Raw genomic sequence first — 11,300 nt, 5'->3', positions numbered from 1 at the left:
TAACACAATTCATGTAAAACTCGCAAGTAAAAGTTTCCATATTAAAATCTGCTTCCTTGCACGCCTTGGTTGCACACAGGGCGCACTGGGGCGCTCCTGTTTAAGAGCTAGAGTGCGTCTGGGTGCATGATTGCGNTGACATTCTTTTTGAAGAATAATCGACAAACGCTTGAAAAATGAAACTTTGTTAAGTTTGATTTTAGAACTACACAAAGGTGTAAACAAAACTAAAGTTTTTTTTCAGAGAANAATGCTTCTTTGAATCTCGTTAATCGCTTAAACACATTTTATTCTTCATCTTCAATTACTTTCAAGTTTGTACGATCGAGACAAAACCAATTCTCAAACTCCTTCCAAAAGTCATCTCGTAATGGCTGTTGTCATGTTGGGACAACATAATTCAAAATAGTAGTTAGTATATTGCAATCAATATTCTTCGAGGAACTAACGTAAAATATGGTACCGTAGTTGTCAGTGATTAGTCTTATTTTTCTCCTCAATCTTCCCGGAAAATTAAATTTATTTAATTTACATTATTCATTCGAATATCATGATATATATATATATATTTCAATATTGATTTTAACTAAGAAATCCTCTATTAGTAAATAGTATCGTCCAAGGTTATATAACACAAGGCAAGAAAATATCATAATATTGATAGATACACATATTTCAGCCAAAAAATGGTGTCTTGCTTGACATGGAAGTCACCATATCCTTTACCTTTTCATCGATCATCTTCACAATGCTGATCGATCAAACCGGCATTGTCCATGCTAAACGACACAAACAATGGATCACATTTTTAAGGATAATGTCGATCGGGTTCGTCCAAAAGTTAGTTTAATACAAGCTTGGCATTTTCTGATCAAACTAATGAAGAGTGCTAGGAATGGACTCAAGGCGCAACATTTAGTTATAGGGGAATTTTATGAGACAGCCTTGTTTAGATACCGAGTGTTGTGCCACCCAGCTAGTATGGGTTGAGGATACAATTGTCTACGTTTACATTTTTGGTATTTGATGATACAAAAACCATTAGAACGATTCTTTGAGATTGTTTAATGGAATTTTTATAAAAAAAATTTCATAACAAATTACAATTTAAATTTTTTCATAATAAGTCCTTCAAAGGATTATATCTTAAAATTAAAATATTTTTCAAAATATAGTAAAGACCAATGAATAGATTGACTGATACTAGGTCTATAAATATCAAAATTGCGTGGATGCCGCAATAGGACATACTCGAAAGAGGCATTCTGCTTCTGGCAATTCAAAGAGTCCAAATATCAATACATCGCCACACTCCCTGCAGATGCTTGGTTTGCGGCTCGATTACTTCCAAAGTTTTTCTTGTTCGATTCCCTTGCAATTCTTGATCCAAACTGAATCGTTGAAGAGAGAAAAATAAGGTGGGTGGAAATAAAAAGAGACCTTTTAGTAAGACAATCAAACTATCTATGATAGAAGGGCACTGATACGCAACGCTGACAATAACCCAATCGGGAAGAAAAAGGATGTGCGTCGTCGCTAGAGCTTTAGTGCAAGAAGCAAAAGGTGCAGAAAAAAGAAGAGCAGAGGTCATGATACAAACCTGGATTGCTCTTTTTGGTAGAGCAGCGGCTTCGTTCAGACCAAGCAACTGGGCAACCTGTAATAGTAATGTGACATCGTCACCCTCAAGCACGCTATTGCACGACCAATTTGACGAAAGTAGGTATTCACACAATTAATTAATATTCTAAACGTTATCCTATTAATTTGAAGTAAAGCATGTTCCGGAAACTGTGTTCACAGTTGAGACTTTTCCAATTGTTCTAAATAAATCAGTCTCCAAAAAACTTTTAGCATCTCACTGTTGTTTGCTAAACTTTGGAGCACCGAAGTGTGGAAAGTAAAAGAAGCCAACCTCCCGCAGAATTTTCTTGTCGCCAACTCCACTCGGTTGATCAAGGTCTGTGATCTCCCATAAAGGAATATCAAGCAATGTCTTTATGACATCTTCGTCCAAAAATGGGAATCTCGCCTGATACAATATAGTTTCCACAAATCACTACTGCTAGAACATTAAAATCAAGATCTTATATGAAAGGATAAAAACAAGACCTCCTTGGCATTGTCAGCTATGCACCTATCGTCTCTCCCTAAGTTTCTTTTCCAAATTCTTTGCATGTCTAATTTCATTTCCTGATGGAGCCCAAACCAACTGATCACGAGCGAGTTCAAGTGCCGTGCAAGAGAAAAAAAGGGAGGAATGTAAGCTTGCTATGCCAGAGCACACTAATTGATTGGACAGAAAAAACCTTCACCGCCTACTTAGAGTACAACATTGACATAAATCACAAGAAAAGCTTGAGTTTGCATTCAATTTAGGGAAATTTTTGAAATGTATTATTTGAGTGTGTCGGATCAAGTAAAAAGAATGACCTTTTGTATCTGATCAAAGATGTTTATGCACAAATAACAGATATACCTCCCATTTCTATACTTTGTCCTATGCCGACCATATCCAGCACACTGTTCATCAGCACCAGCACCCACCAAGAGAATCCTGGCATCTGACTTGTACCTCACATGTCGGCCCACTGCATCACCTGCTGTGCTCACCTCATAAAGCAGGCCATCTCCGCCAGAAGCTATCCATAACGCTACGCCTATATTCAGGTCCTGAAAAAATTAAGAATTAATAACTTTGGCTGTTATGTTCACGAGCAAGGGATCTGGTTATGGGGAGATTCACGGAGAATTGTTCATTCGCGCAATGGTATGAGCGTGCTTATAGAATTTTTGCCCACGCCTCGCTATTTTGATAAATGGTGGTTGAGGCTCGTTGAAGAAAGAAGCTCATGATCTCCAAACTTTTTGATAGAAGCAAAAATTCAGATGTCTTATTTTATTTCCAAACATCCAATAAATAAACAAACGTCTTAGCAATCAAGAAAACTGAAAGATTAAAATCCCTATCTAAACCAAAACATAAACTCCCTAACAATTGAGATAAACTCTTATTTTAAAGAAAACAAACGAGAGGAAAATCCGGAAATCCTATCACTTCCAGTGATCATCTAAACTGCAACTTTGAACTTCCCATGTGTATGCCTTCGATAAACGATATCCTCTTGACGCTGGTGGGCTGGGCTCGGTGCTTGTTGCTTCCTGTGGGTTTGGGCTCGTTTCTGGATACTGCTAGGTTGTTATGGTTGTGACATTACACCCCTCTGGAGACATGTGATCATCCTCAATCACAAACAAAGGAAACTCCTCGGCCAAGGTGGAAGCATCCTGCGAAGAAGCCTCGGTGGGTGAGGGGCCGGTCCAATGGATCAACAGCTTGCAGCGTCCCTGCTGAATTCGAGAATCTAGAATGGCCAATGGCTGGGGTGGCGGTTCTTCTGGGGCAAGCACGGGCGGGTCCGAACTTTGGGGAATAGTTCCCTTAAATGGCTTCAGAGAGGAGATATGGAACCCTGGGTGGATCAATGAGGAGTCAGGGAGCTTGAGCTTGTATGCGACCTGGCCAATGCGTGAAATAACTTCAAAGGGGCCATTGTAGCGTGGAGAGAGCTTCTTATTCACGCAGGCAGCCACAATAGCCTGGCGGTATGGTTGCAAGCGTAGCAGAAGTGCAGAACCATATCCCCCACCGAAAATTGGACATCCATGTGAGATGAATCATAGTGCATCTTCACGAGATTCTGGGCATGTAATGGGCGGCTTTAAATTACCTCAAATGGGGACGAGCGCAAGGAAGAATGGAAGCTGGTGTTACAGTAGAATTCTGCCTAGGCAAGCCATGAGGTCCATATCTTAGGAAAGTTACCCGAGAAGCAATGGAGAAAACATTTCCACAACAGGGTTAAGCACCTCCGTTTAGCCATCCGACTGACGATGGCAAGCCAAAGTAAAACAAAGTTAGTCCTCCAAAATCCGCTAGTGAATGTGACGCCTCTGTCACATACGATGGACTCGGGTAGCCCCTGAAGCCTGAAAATATTCTCGAAGAAAATCCGAAAATCTGTCAACCACGACCAAGAGAACATTTTTGCCTTTAGATAGGGGCAGCCCTTTGATAAAATCCATTGAAGTGTACATCCACACATAGTGAGGAACTGGAAGAGGCTGTAATAAACTTGTTGGCTTCAAACTTTCAGTCTCATCCGCAACAAACGCCTTTATTTTGGCACGCATGCGTGGCCAGTAAAAATCAAGCGTGATCCAATGCAAAGTCTTCTAATAGCCCTCATGGCAAGAGTTATGAAAAAAAGAAATGATAGTGCCCGCTAATGGAGAATCTGAAGGCAAGAAAACCTTCTGGTTATAGCGAAGGAAGTCATCCGAATAGTCCCAAGGACCAAGAGCTTCGCCCACTTGCACCTTCTCGATCAAGGACTGTGGCCTAGAGAGGATTTCGGATCAAATTACAGCCAGCCATTCCAGACTTGGGATTGATAAGGCGCAGATAGATACACTTTCAGTACATCTAGTCGAGAGAGTACATCGGCGACCACATTAGATTTCCCAACCTATATTCCACCCGGAAATCAAACGCCAACAGCTTACTGATCCATCGTTGTTGAGGGGAAGTTGTGATACGTTGCTCTGACAGAAATTTAAGGCTAAAATGGTCTATGCATACCAGGAATGAAATTCCCCTCAGATATCTCCACCAGTGGCGGATTGCCTTAGCTAAGCCAATCAACTCCTTTTCGTATGATGATAATTTACGGTGTTGCAGTGCCAAACCATGGCTATATAAGGCAATGGGTCACCGTTGTGAAAAAGATCTGCACCTGATCCTATATCTGAAGCATCGCATTCCACCACAAATGGCTCCGAAAAATTAGGCAAGGCCAGCACGAGTGTGAATGTCATAGTCCTTTTTAATTCTTCGAAGGAGGGTGTAGCGTCCTGCAACCAAACAAAGGAGCTCTTGCGAAGGTGGCGTGTTAGGGGTGCAACAATAATTCTGTAATTCTTCGCAAACTTGCGGTGAGAACCCATTGCATGGATAGAGGCCCCAAATTCATCTGAATCTTCTTCGTCAGCGTGCTCATCATCATAAGATGTGTCCTTTATTCTTTCCAAAAGAAACAAGCGTTTGCATCGATGTCCTGGTGCGTATTTCTCGTCACAGCTGAAGCAGAACCCTTTAGAGCGCTGTTCTTCCAACTCTGTTCTACTCAATTGTTTGATAATTGGTGTATGATGCTGCCGCTGGGGCCCAGCGCGACGCAAGGGTACACACGTTTCCTCCTTCACGTTGTTAGTGCGTGTCTCATATAATCTTGCCAGATTCATAGCGGTAGTGAGAGTGGTCGGGTGGTGGACTTTAACTTCTATAGCAATGCTCCTACGCAATCCACTAATGAACAATTGGGCTTCCTGCATTGTTAAGGAACAAGAACGGGCAGCAACTCCTCGAAATGTTCTTGATAATCATCCCCAAAACCGGTCTAGCGTAGTTTGGCCAGATCACCAAAGGTATCACATCGAATGGGTGGCCCAAATCTAAGATCCCATTGTTCTGAAAAGTTGTCCCACTGAATCCCGGGCTGATGCCGTTTTAATTTTCGAAACCACAACTGTGCCGTCGAGGTGGAAAGATGCCAACCATACTTCAAAGAAATGCTCGCAGCGATTCTGCCAAGCCAAGGGATCCGACTTTCCATTGCAACAAGGAAAATCCAACCTAGTGTATTACTAACAGTGAGTTTTTTCGCCATTCATTTACACGCGGACCTGTAGAGTGCTTGCCATGGGAGTCCTTGCGGCTGTTGTGCCCTATCTGGTCGTGCAAGTTTTTTTTTAGATGCGGCGACTTGGAGTGATAACTCCTCCAATCGCGTGGCCAGATCTCGCTGTCGCTAGTCACTCTCTCGCTGCCGCTGGCCACTCGCGATTCTGCCCTCTTTGTAGATGGCCATAAAGACCTCCAGCTGCTTGTGCATGACTAGCAAATCACCCATAACACTTGTCTATAATGCCAAGTTGTTACGTCACGCGCACAAGTTGTTACGTCACGAGCAAGGGATCTGGTTATGGAGCGATTCACGGAGAATTGTTCGCTCGCAATGGTGTGAGCATACTTAAGGGATTTTCAAACACGCCTCGCTATTTTGATAAATGGTGATTGGTGCTAGTTGAAGAGAGAACCTCACGATCTCCAAATTCTTCGATAGAAGCAAAACTTCAGATGTCTTATTTTATTTCCAAACTTCCAATAAATAAACAAATGTCTTAGCAATCAAGAAAACTAAAAGATAAAAATATCTATCTAAACCAAAAGATAAACTCCATAACAATTGAGATGTACTCTTATTTTAAGGAAAACAAACGAGAGAAAAATCAGAAAATCCTATCACTTCCAGTAACTATCTAATCTGCAACTTCGAACTTCCCATGTGTATGCCTTCGATAAACGATATCCTTTGACGCTGGTGGGCTGGGCTCGGTGCTTGTTGCTTCCTGTGGGTTTGGGCTCATTTCCAGATACTGCTGGGTTGTTAAAGTCGTGACATTGACAAATTTCAATAAGAAAATTATTCCTTGACTTGATCTAACTATGATGATAGGTACTTCCAAGGTGCCAAGGTTCATAAGATATTTAATCCCATAAAACACGAACTAGACTTGTGATCATATATACTGGAAACCTTCATAAGATAATTAATCCCATAAACAGGTTCTTCTACCTCAGACAGCACAAATTAGTATATACTAGAAAATACAAATTCTATTACAATCTCAATTTCATTTTTTTCCCAAACTTGGAATAAAATTTAAGTCTTAGATAACAGGAAAAGGCCGCGATGAGATTTTTTCTTGCCATGTTCCTATTATATATTTTCTAAAAACAATAAACAGGTAAACAGCTCAATTGAGGAGTGTGAGAAACAATAAATAGAAATAACCCAAACGTAAAAACAAAGTTGACCTGATTCTGTTAATGTTTTTCCTATCTAAAATATATTTTTACCATTACCATTTTACAAAAAATTATTTATTCTACACCCCTTTTTTTAATTAATTAAACATATTCAGTTTTAATATTTTAGTAACCCGCATCGTTAAAATTACTTTTATATAATTAACCACAAATAATTTTCTACGTATATTTTATAAATGCTAGTTCGAGGATATGGTTTTAACTTATTAATATTTTAATTTTTAAGATATTTCTAATTGAATATATTTAATAATATTTTTTACTACTTAAATAATTAAATACAATATGAGTATTTTTACTGAATTGAAAAATAGCACATGTAAGAAAACAACATACTTATTAGTATCCGTTTAAATCGCTTCAATAATCAAAACCTATTTTCGAGTATTGACTATTACTCCTAAAAAGAAACATTCTTTTTCACTCTTCACAAACATTAACTACCAAATAGACACATATTGATTTGCTATTCAAAAAATTTTGAAAAAAATCCAATCAATAGAAAAAAGAAACAGATATAAGAAAACAAAAGCACCATCACCCCAAAGTAGACCCAATATTGTCAAAATATAGCGTTTAATGGAAGCATGTCTTCGGCATCTCAGAAAATATAGAGCAACAGCAAGTAACGCTAAACATGTTATCTAACAAAATAATTTACCATATAGGTTTTTGCAGGGTTTATAAGTGACTCGACATGCTTCATCTCAGAAGGTAACTTCTGCAAATCAGCATCAATTTCAACAAGGTTCCATCTGCAAATATGCAAGGTAAAAAAATCAAATTCTCAAATCGAAGGGAAGGCAGAGAAAATGATCATTCTGAAAGGGATTCAAAACCCAGCAAAAGGGAAAATCAGAATACAAATTGGCATATGCAACATCATTGCATTTTTGCTTATTACTATGTGATTCTCGCATTACAAATATTGATCTAACTCTACAACAACTACAACATGAGAATTCTGAGTTCTGATTATTTAGTTGCAAATTAACTGCTTCTAAACTGCAATAAAATCTGAACCAAAACTTGATTACAGACCTTCGGAACGGCGCATTCTTCTGTAGTTCTTTCAATCCAGCCCTTGCTGAGATTCTGTCAGGTGCTGACTCACCATCAAAGCTGACATTAAGAAGATCAATTTCGTCTGCCAAAAACAGTTTTTACAAGTGAACAACCTCTGTAATAAACTTTTGCCACAAGAAACAGTTATGCATCAGGAAATCCAAATTTAAATGAGGCACCATATTAATTCAAACCACAATGGAAAGGTCCTGCTTTAGCACATGGAAACATTGGAAAGTAAAGGAAAACATTATCTTTATTGCAAAGAGAACTCACATTTTTTATCAATGCAGTGATGCGCCAATGCAGCAATAATCATAGAATCTAAACCACCAGAAAACAGCACTGCTAGTGGAACACATCTCCCCTGTTCATGATTTATTGGAGAAACCTATATAACACACAAATGATGGACCAAAACTCTGATTAAAAATAACAGATTATATGGACATAAATCAGGAGGAAAATAACACAGAAAGCATTTTCATATAAAAGTCTTCTATGCAAGATTGTGAACAGACCTTGTAGATTCTATTTGAAGTGGTACGTCTCATTACAGATTCTCTCAAAGCAATCAGCACTCTGTGAGATGCTACTAAAGCTTTCATAGGCCCTGCAGCAATTATACATAGAAATTAAAATTTTGCAACTTTGTGATAATTAATAAAGATATCCAAACATCGAATTTTAACTCCTCAGGTTACAACACCGACCTAATTCCAATGGAAAGGCTGAAAGTATGTCATGCTGAATGATAGGAACATTTCCACAGGAAACACTCAACTCCTCAGGTTTGGGGTGGATGCACGATCTCTCCCATGTAATCAACTCATTTAGCTCAGAGTTATTCCACTCATGTTTTCTACCTTTGCCAACTAAATGTCCATCCAAATCTAAGGCAGACACTGAGATACTATATATTCCACATGGTAGCTCTTCCCAGAAGTTCAGTTCAACTGTCTGCTTTTCATCAAATTCTGCAAAAAAATTCAAAGAAAGCATTAATAGGATTTTGGAACTGACACAGAAGAACATAATTTTGGAACTGACGCAGAAGAACAGAACAAAAGGAGATGCAAAAAGAGACAGCCGTAAGAGACCTATGAATAAGAAATCTAGCAGTGTGTAGCATGCTGTATTCAAATAAAGAACAGAACTACAATAAAGAAGGATTGATTCAATGACAACAATTATTCCAACGGAAATGAAACCTTTGGTGAAATCAGAAGCACATATATTGAGGTGAATTATTGAAGAGCTGTCAAAAAATTTGCAGTAATTATTCAGATTCACTAGGCTTTAAATTGGTTTGGAAAAGGCAAGGAAAATTTTATCTACGGATATTTTGAACACGAGAAGTGTGACAGGTGTTCATAATTGAGCATACCCTTAATTCCTCAGAGACAGGTTACTTATTTTCAAATAGACGAGATCCAAATATGGCCCACAAGATAAAAAAAAATTAAGTGATCTAGCAGCAGCACTTACCATAAATGAGGCGCAGTGAAGATGGTGATACAGAAGATAGCAGAAGCCGAGGATCATGGGCTGTTGGCCAGTGAACCAGGAGACTTCGTCTCCCAAATGCATCTCGACCGAACCACAAGGTTTTAGAAGTGTCCTAAATGCATTAAGCAAATATTCCCACAGGTCAAAGAGAGATGGGGCTCATCCTGCATTTTAGACTTTTAGTATAATTAAGAATAACTGAAAAAACTTACCATGCAAATTTACCTGCCAATAGATCAAAGACCAAGGCCCCTTGATTCTGGAAAGAAGTTCTGGAACAGAATCTTGGCTCGTTCCAGAACAGCAAGAAGATCTATTGTCCACATGGGAAATACAAGAACAGCACTTCCCCAGAGACTGCATAAGAACCTCGGTGTCATTGCTATCAGAGCTAACATAAATTCCTCCAAATATTTCGCCTGGAAATGATCACATAACATCCATTCATAAGCCAAACCATTCCAAAAGATGATTTATACCAAAAAAAAAACTTACAGCAGGCATGTACCACAAAATTCATAGTTAGAAATAATTCTTGACCCTGGTTCACAATCAACTGAAACAGAAATCCAGATAAAACCATAGCCCACCAACCGAGATATACGTAGAAAACTTTGGAAAAGCAATAAATTATATTCATAATTCCATCTGAACTTGATCACAGCTGTTAAGATCACACAGCCCATAAAGAATTTCCAAGTCTCAAGCCAAGCGCGATAGAGAGGATCTTAAAAACAACAGAGCAAGAACCCAAATTGTTCTACACTTTCAATGATGGTGGCAGACTGAGTGAGTGAGTACGATGAAATTGGAGATCTTCAATACATTAGTGCCCAAACATAAACTAACCGAAAGATACAGATAATAATCATAAAATAAACATCAAATGGAAAATTCTAATACCATTAAATAATCAAAGGAGAACAACTTCTAATACCATTATAAACAAGAACATTCACGGATGCATCAGTCAACGGCTGAACCACAGGATTCACTCCTCTAAGCTGCAAAGTCGCGCCAATAAACCTCAATTCCCCAAAAAATCCATGCCCTGCACCATTTTCCTCCGGCCCATCATCCTCAACTAAAAAAGATTTAACCGTGCAATTCTCACTTTCCTCGGAAATTTTTTTTGAACCAATATAAACAAATTTAGTTCCTAAACTGTCGGGGCCTCTTCTTTGCAGAGCTGCCTTTATGTCATCCTCTGAAAACAAAGGCTGCAACTTTTTACTCGCAAAATCAGACACAAAACTAAAATTAATTAAAAAAACACTACAAATCAAACTAAATCAGAAAATTACCTGGAAAGATGATTGAGGAGGTGGGCAAGTGTAATCGGAACTTATCGGGGATGAATCAATTTGAATTCCAGATAATATCAGCGCTATCCCACACATCTTCTCTTCGTTTCTACCTCTCCAAACCTCTCAAAGCCCCAACCCAAGTCTGTAAAAAGAGATCCTTTTGTAACTTTGCAAATTTTAATTTTAATTAATAAAAATTGTAAAAGGTTGCCTCCGGAGCATGATGCTGCGTTCGCTTTGTTGCTATAGAAACTTTTTAGACCGATGGCAGTAAACGTTGCCACGGTTTAGGTTGGACCCGGATCCGGGTCGGTGAACTGGGTCAACAATTTTGACTCAAAAGCGTTATAGCAAGTGATTGTAAGGTCCTTGACACTATTTTTTTGGTCCTGCAATCACATCTTTCGTGGTAGCTCATAAAATATTACTTACAGAACTCTTCACTCTACGTGCCTTCCCACGGCTCG

General features: G+C 38.8%; 1 protein-coding gene across 1 annotated transcript; it reads right to left on the bottom strand.

Moving 5' to 3' along the window:
• Window positions 1-1,151: 1,151 nt before the first annotated feature.
• Window positions 1,152-11,057, bottom strand: LOC140964451 (uncharacterized). Its single transcript, XM_073424260.1, has 14 exons — window positions 10,831-11,057; window positions 10,464-10,746; window positions 9,752-9,945; window positions 9,506-9,638; window positions 8,731-8,994; window positions 8,539-8,630; window positions 8,294-8,408; window positions 7,994-8,099; window positions 7,614-7,707; window positions 2,480-2,673; window positions 2,113-2,212; window positions 1,916-2,032; window positions 1,601-1,657; window positions 1,152-1,391 (listed from the first exon to the last, which is right to left on the bottom strand). Exons 1-14 carry the CDS (start codon window positions 10,924-10,926, stop codon window positions 1,296-1,298), a joined length of 1,941 nt encoding a protein of 646 aa, XP_073280361.1. The 5' UTR covers window positions 10,927-11,057; the 3' UTR covers window positions 1,152-1,295.
• Between the last annotated feature and the right edge of the window lie 243 nt (window positions 11,058-11,300).

Source organism: Primulina huaijiensis, chromosome 18 (genome assembly GCF_012295235.1).
Source record: "Primulina huaijiensis isolate GDHJ02 chromosome 18, ASM1229523v2, whole genome shotgun sequence".
NCBI classification, from domain to species: Eukaryota; Viridiplantae; Streptophyta; class Magnoliopsida; order Lamiales; family Gesneriaceae; genus Primulina; species Primulina huaijiensis.
This window is presented reverse-complemented; position numbering and strand designations above follow the sequence as displayed.

What these genes read in the sequence shown, in the direction of transcription:
- LOC140964451 (XM_073424260.1), bottom strand. Translation starts at nt 10,926, where the DNA reads ATGTGTGGGATAGCGCTGATATTATCTGGAATTCAAATTGATTCATCC. An exon ending in GAATGTTCTTGTTTATAATG is followed by an intron (nt 9,946 to 10,463) that starts GTATTAGAAGTT and finishes GATCATTTCCAG; the next exon opens with GCGAAATATTTGGAGGAATT. An exon ending in CTTCAAATAGAATCTACAAG is followed by an intron (nt 8,409 to 8,538) that starts GTCTGTTCACAA and finishes TGTGTTATATAG; the next exon opens with GTTTCTCCAATAAATCATGA.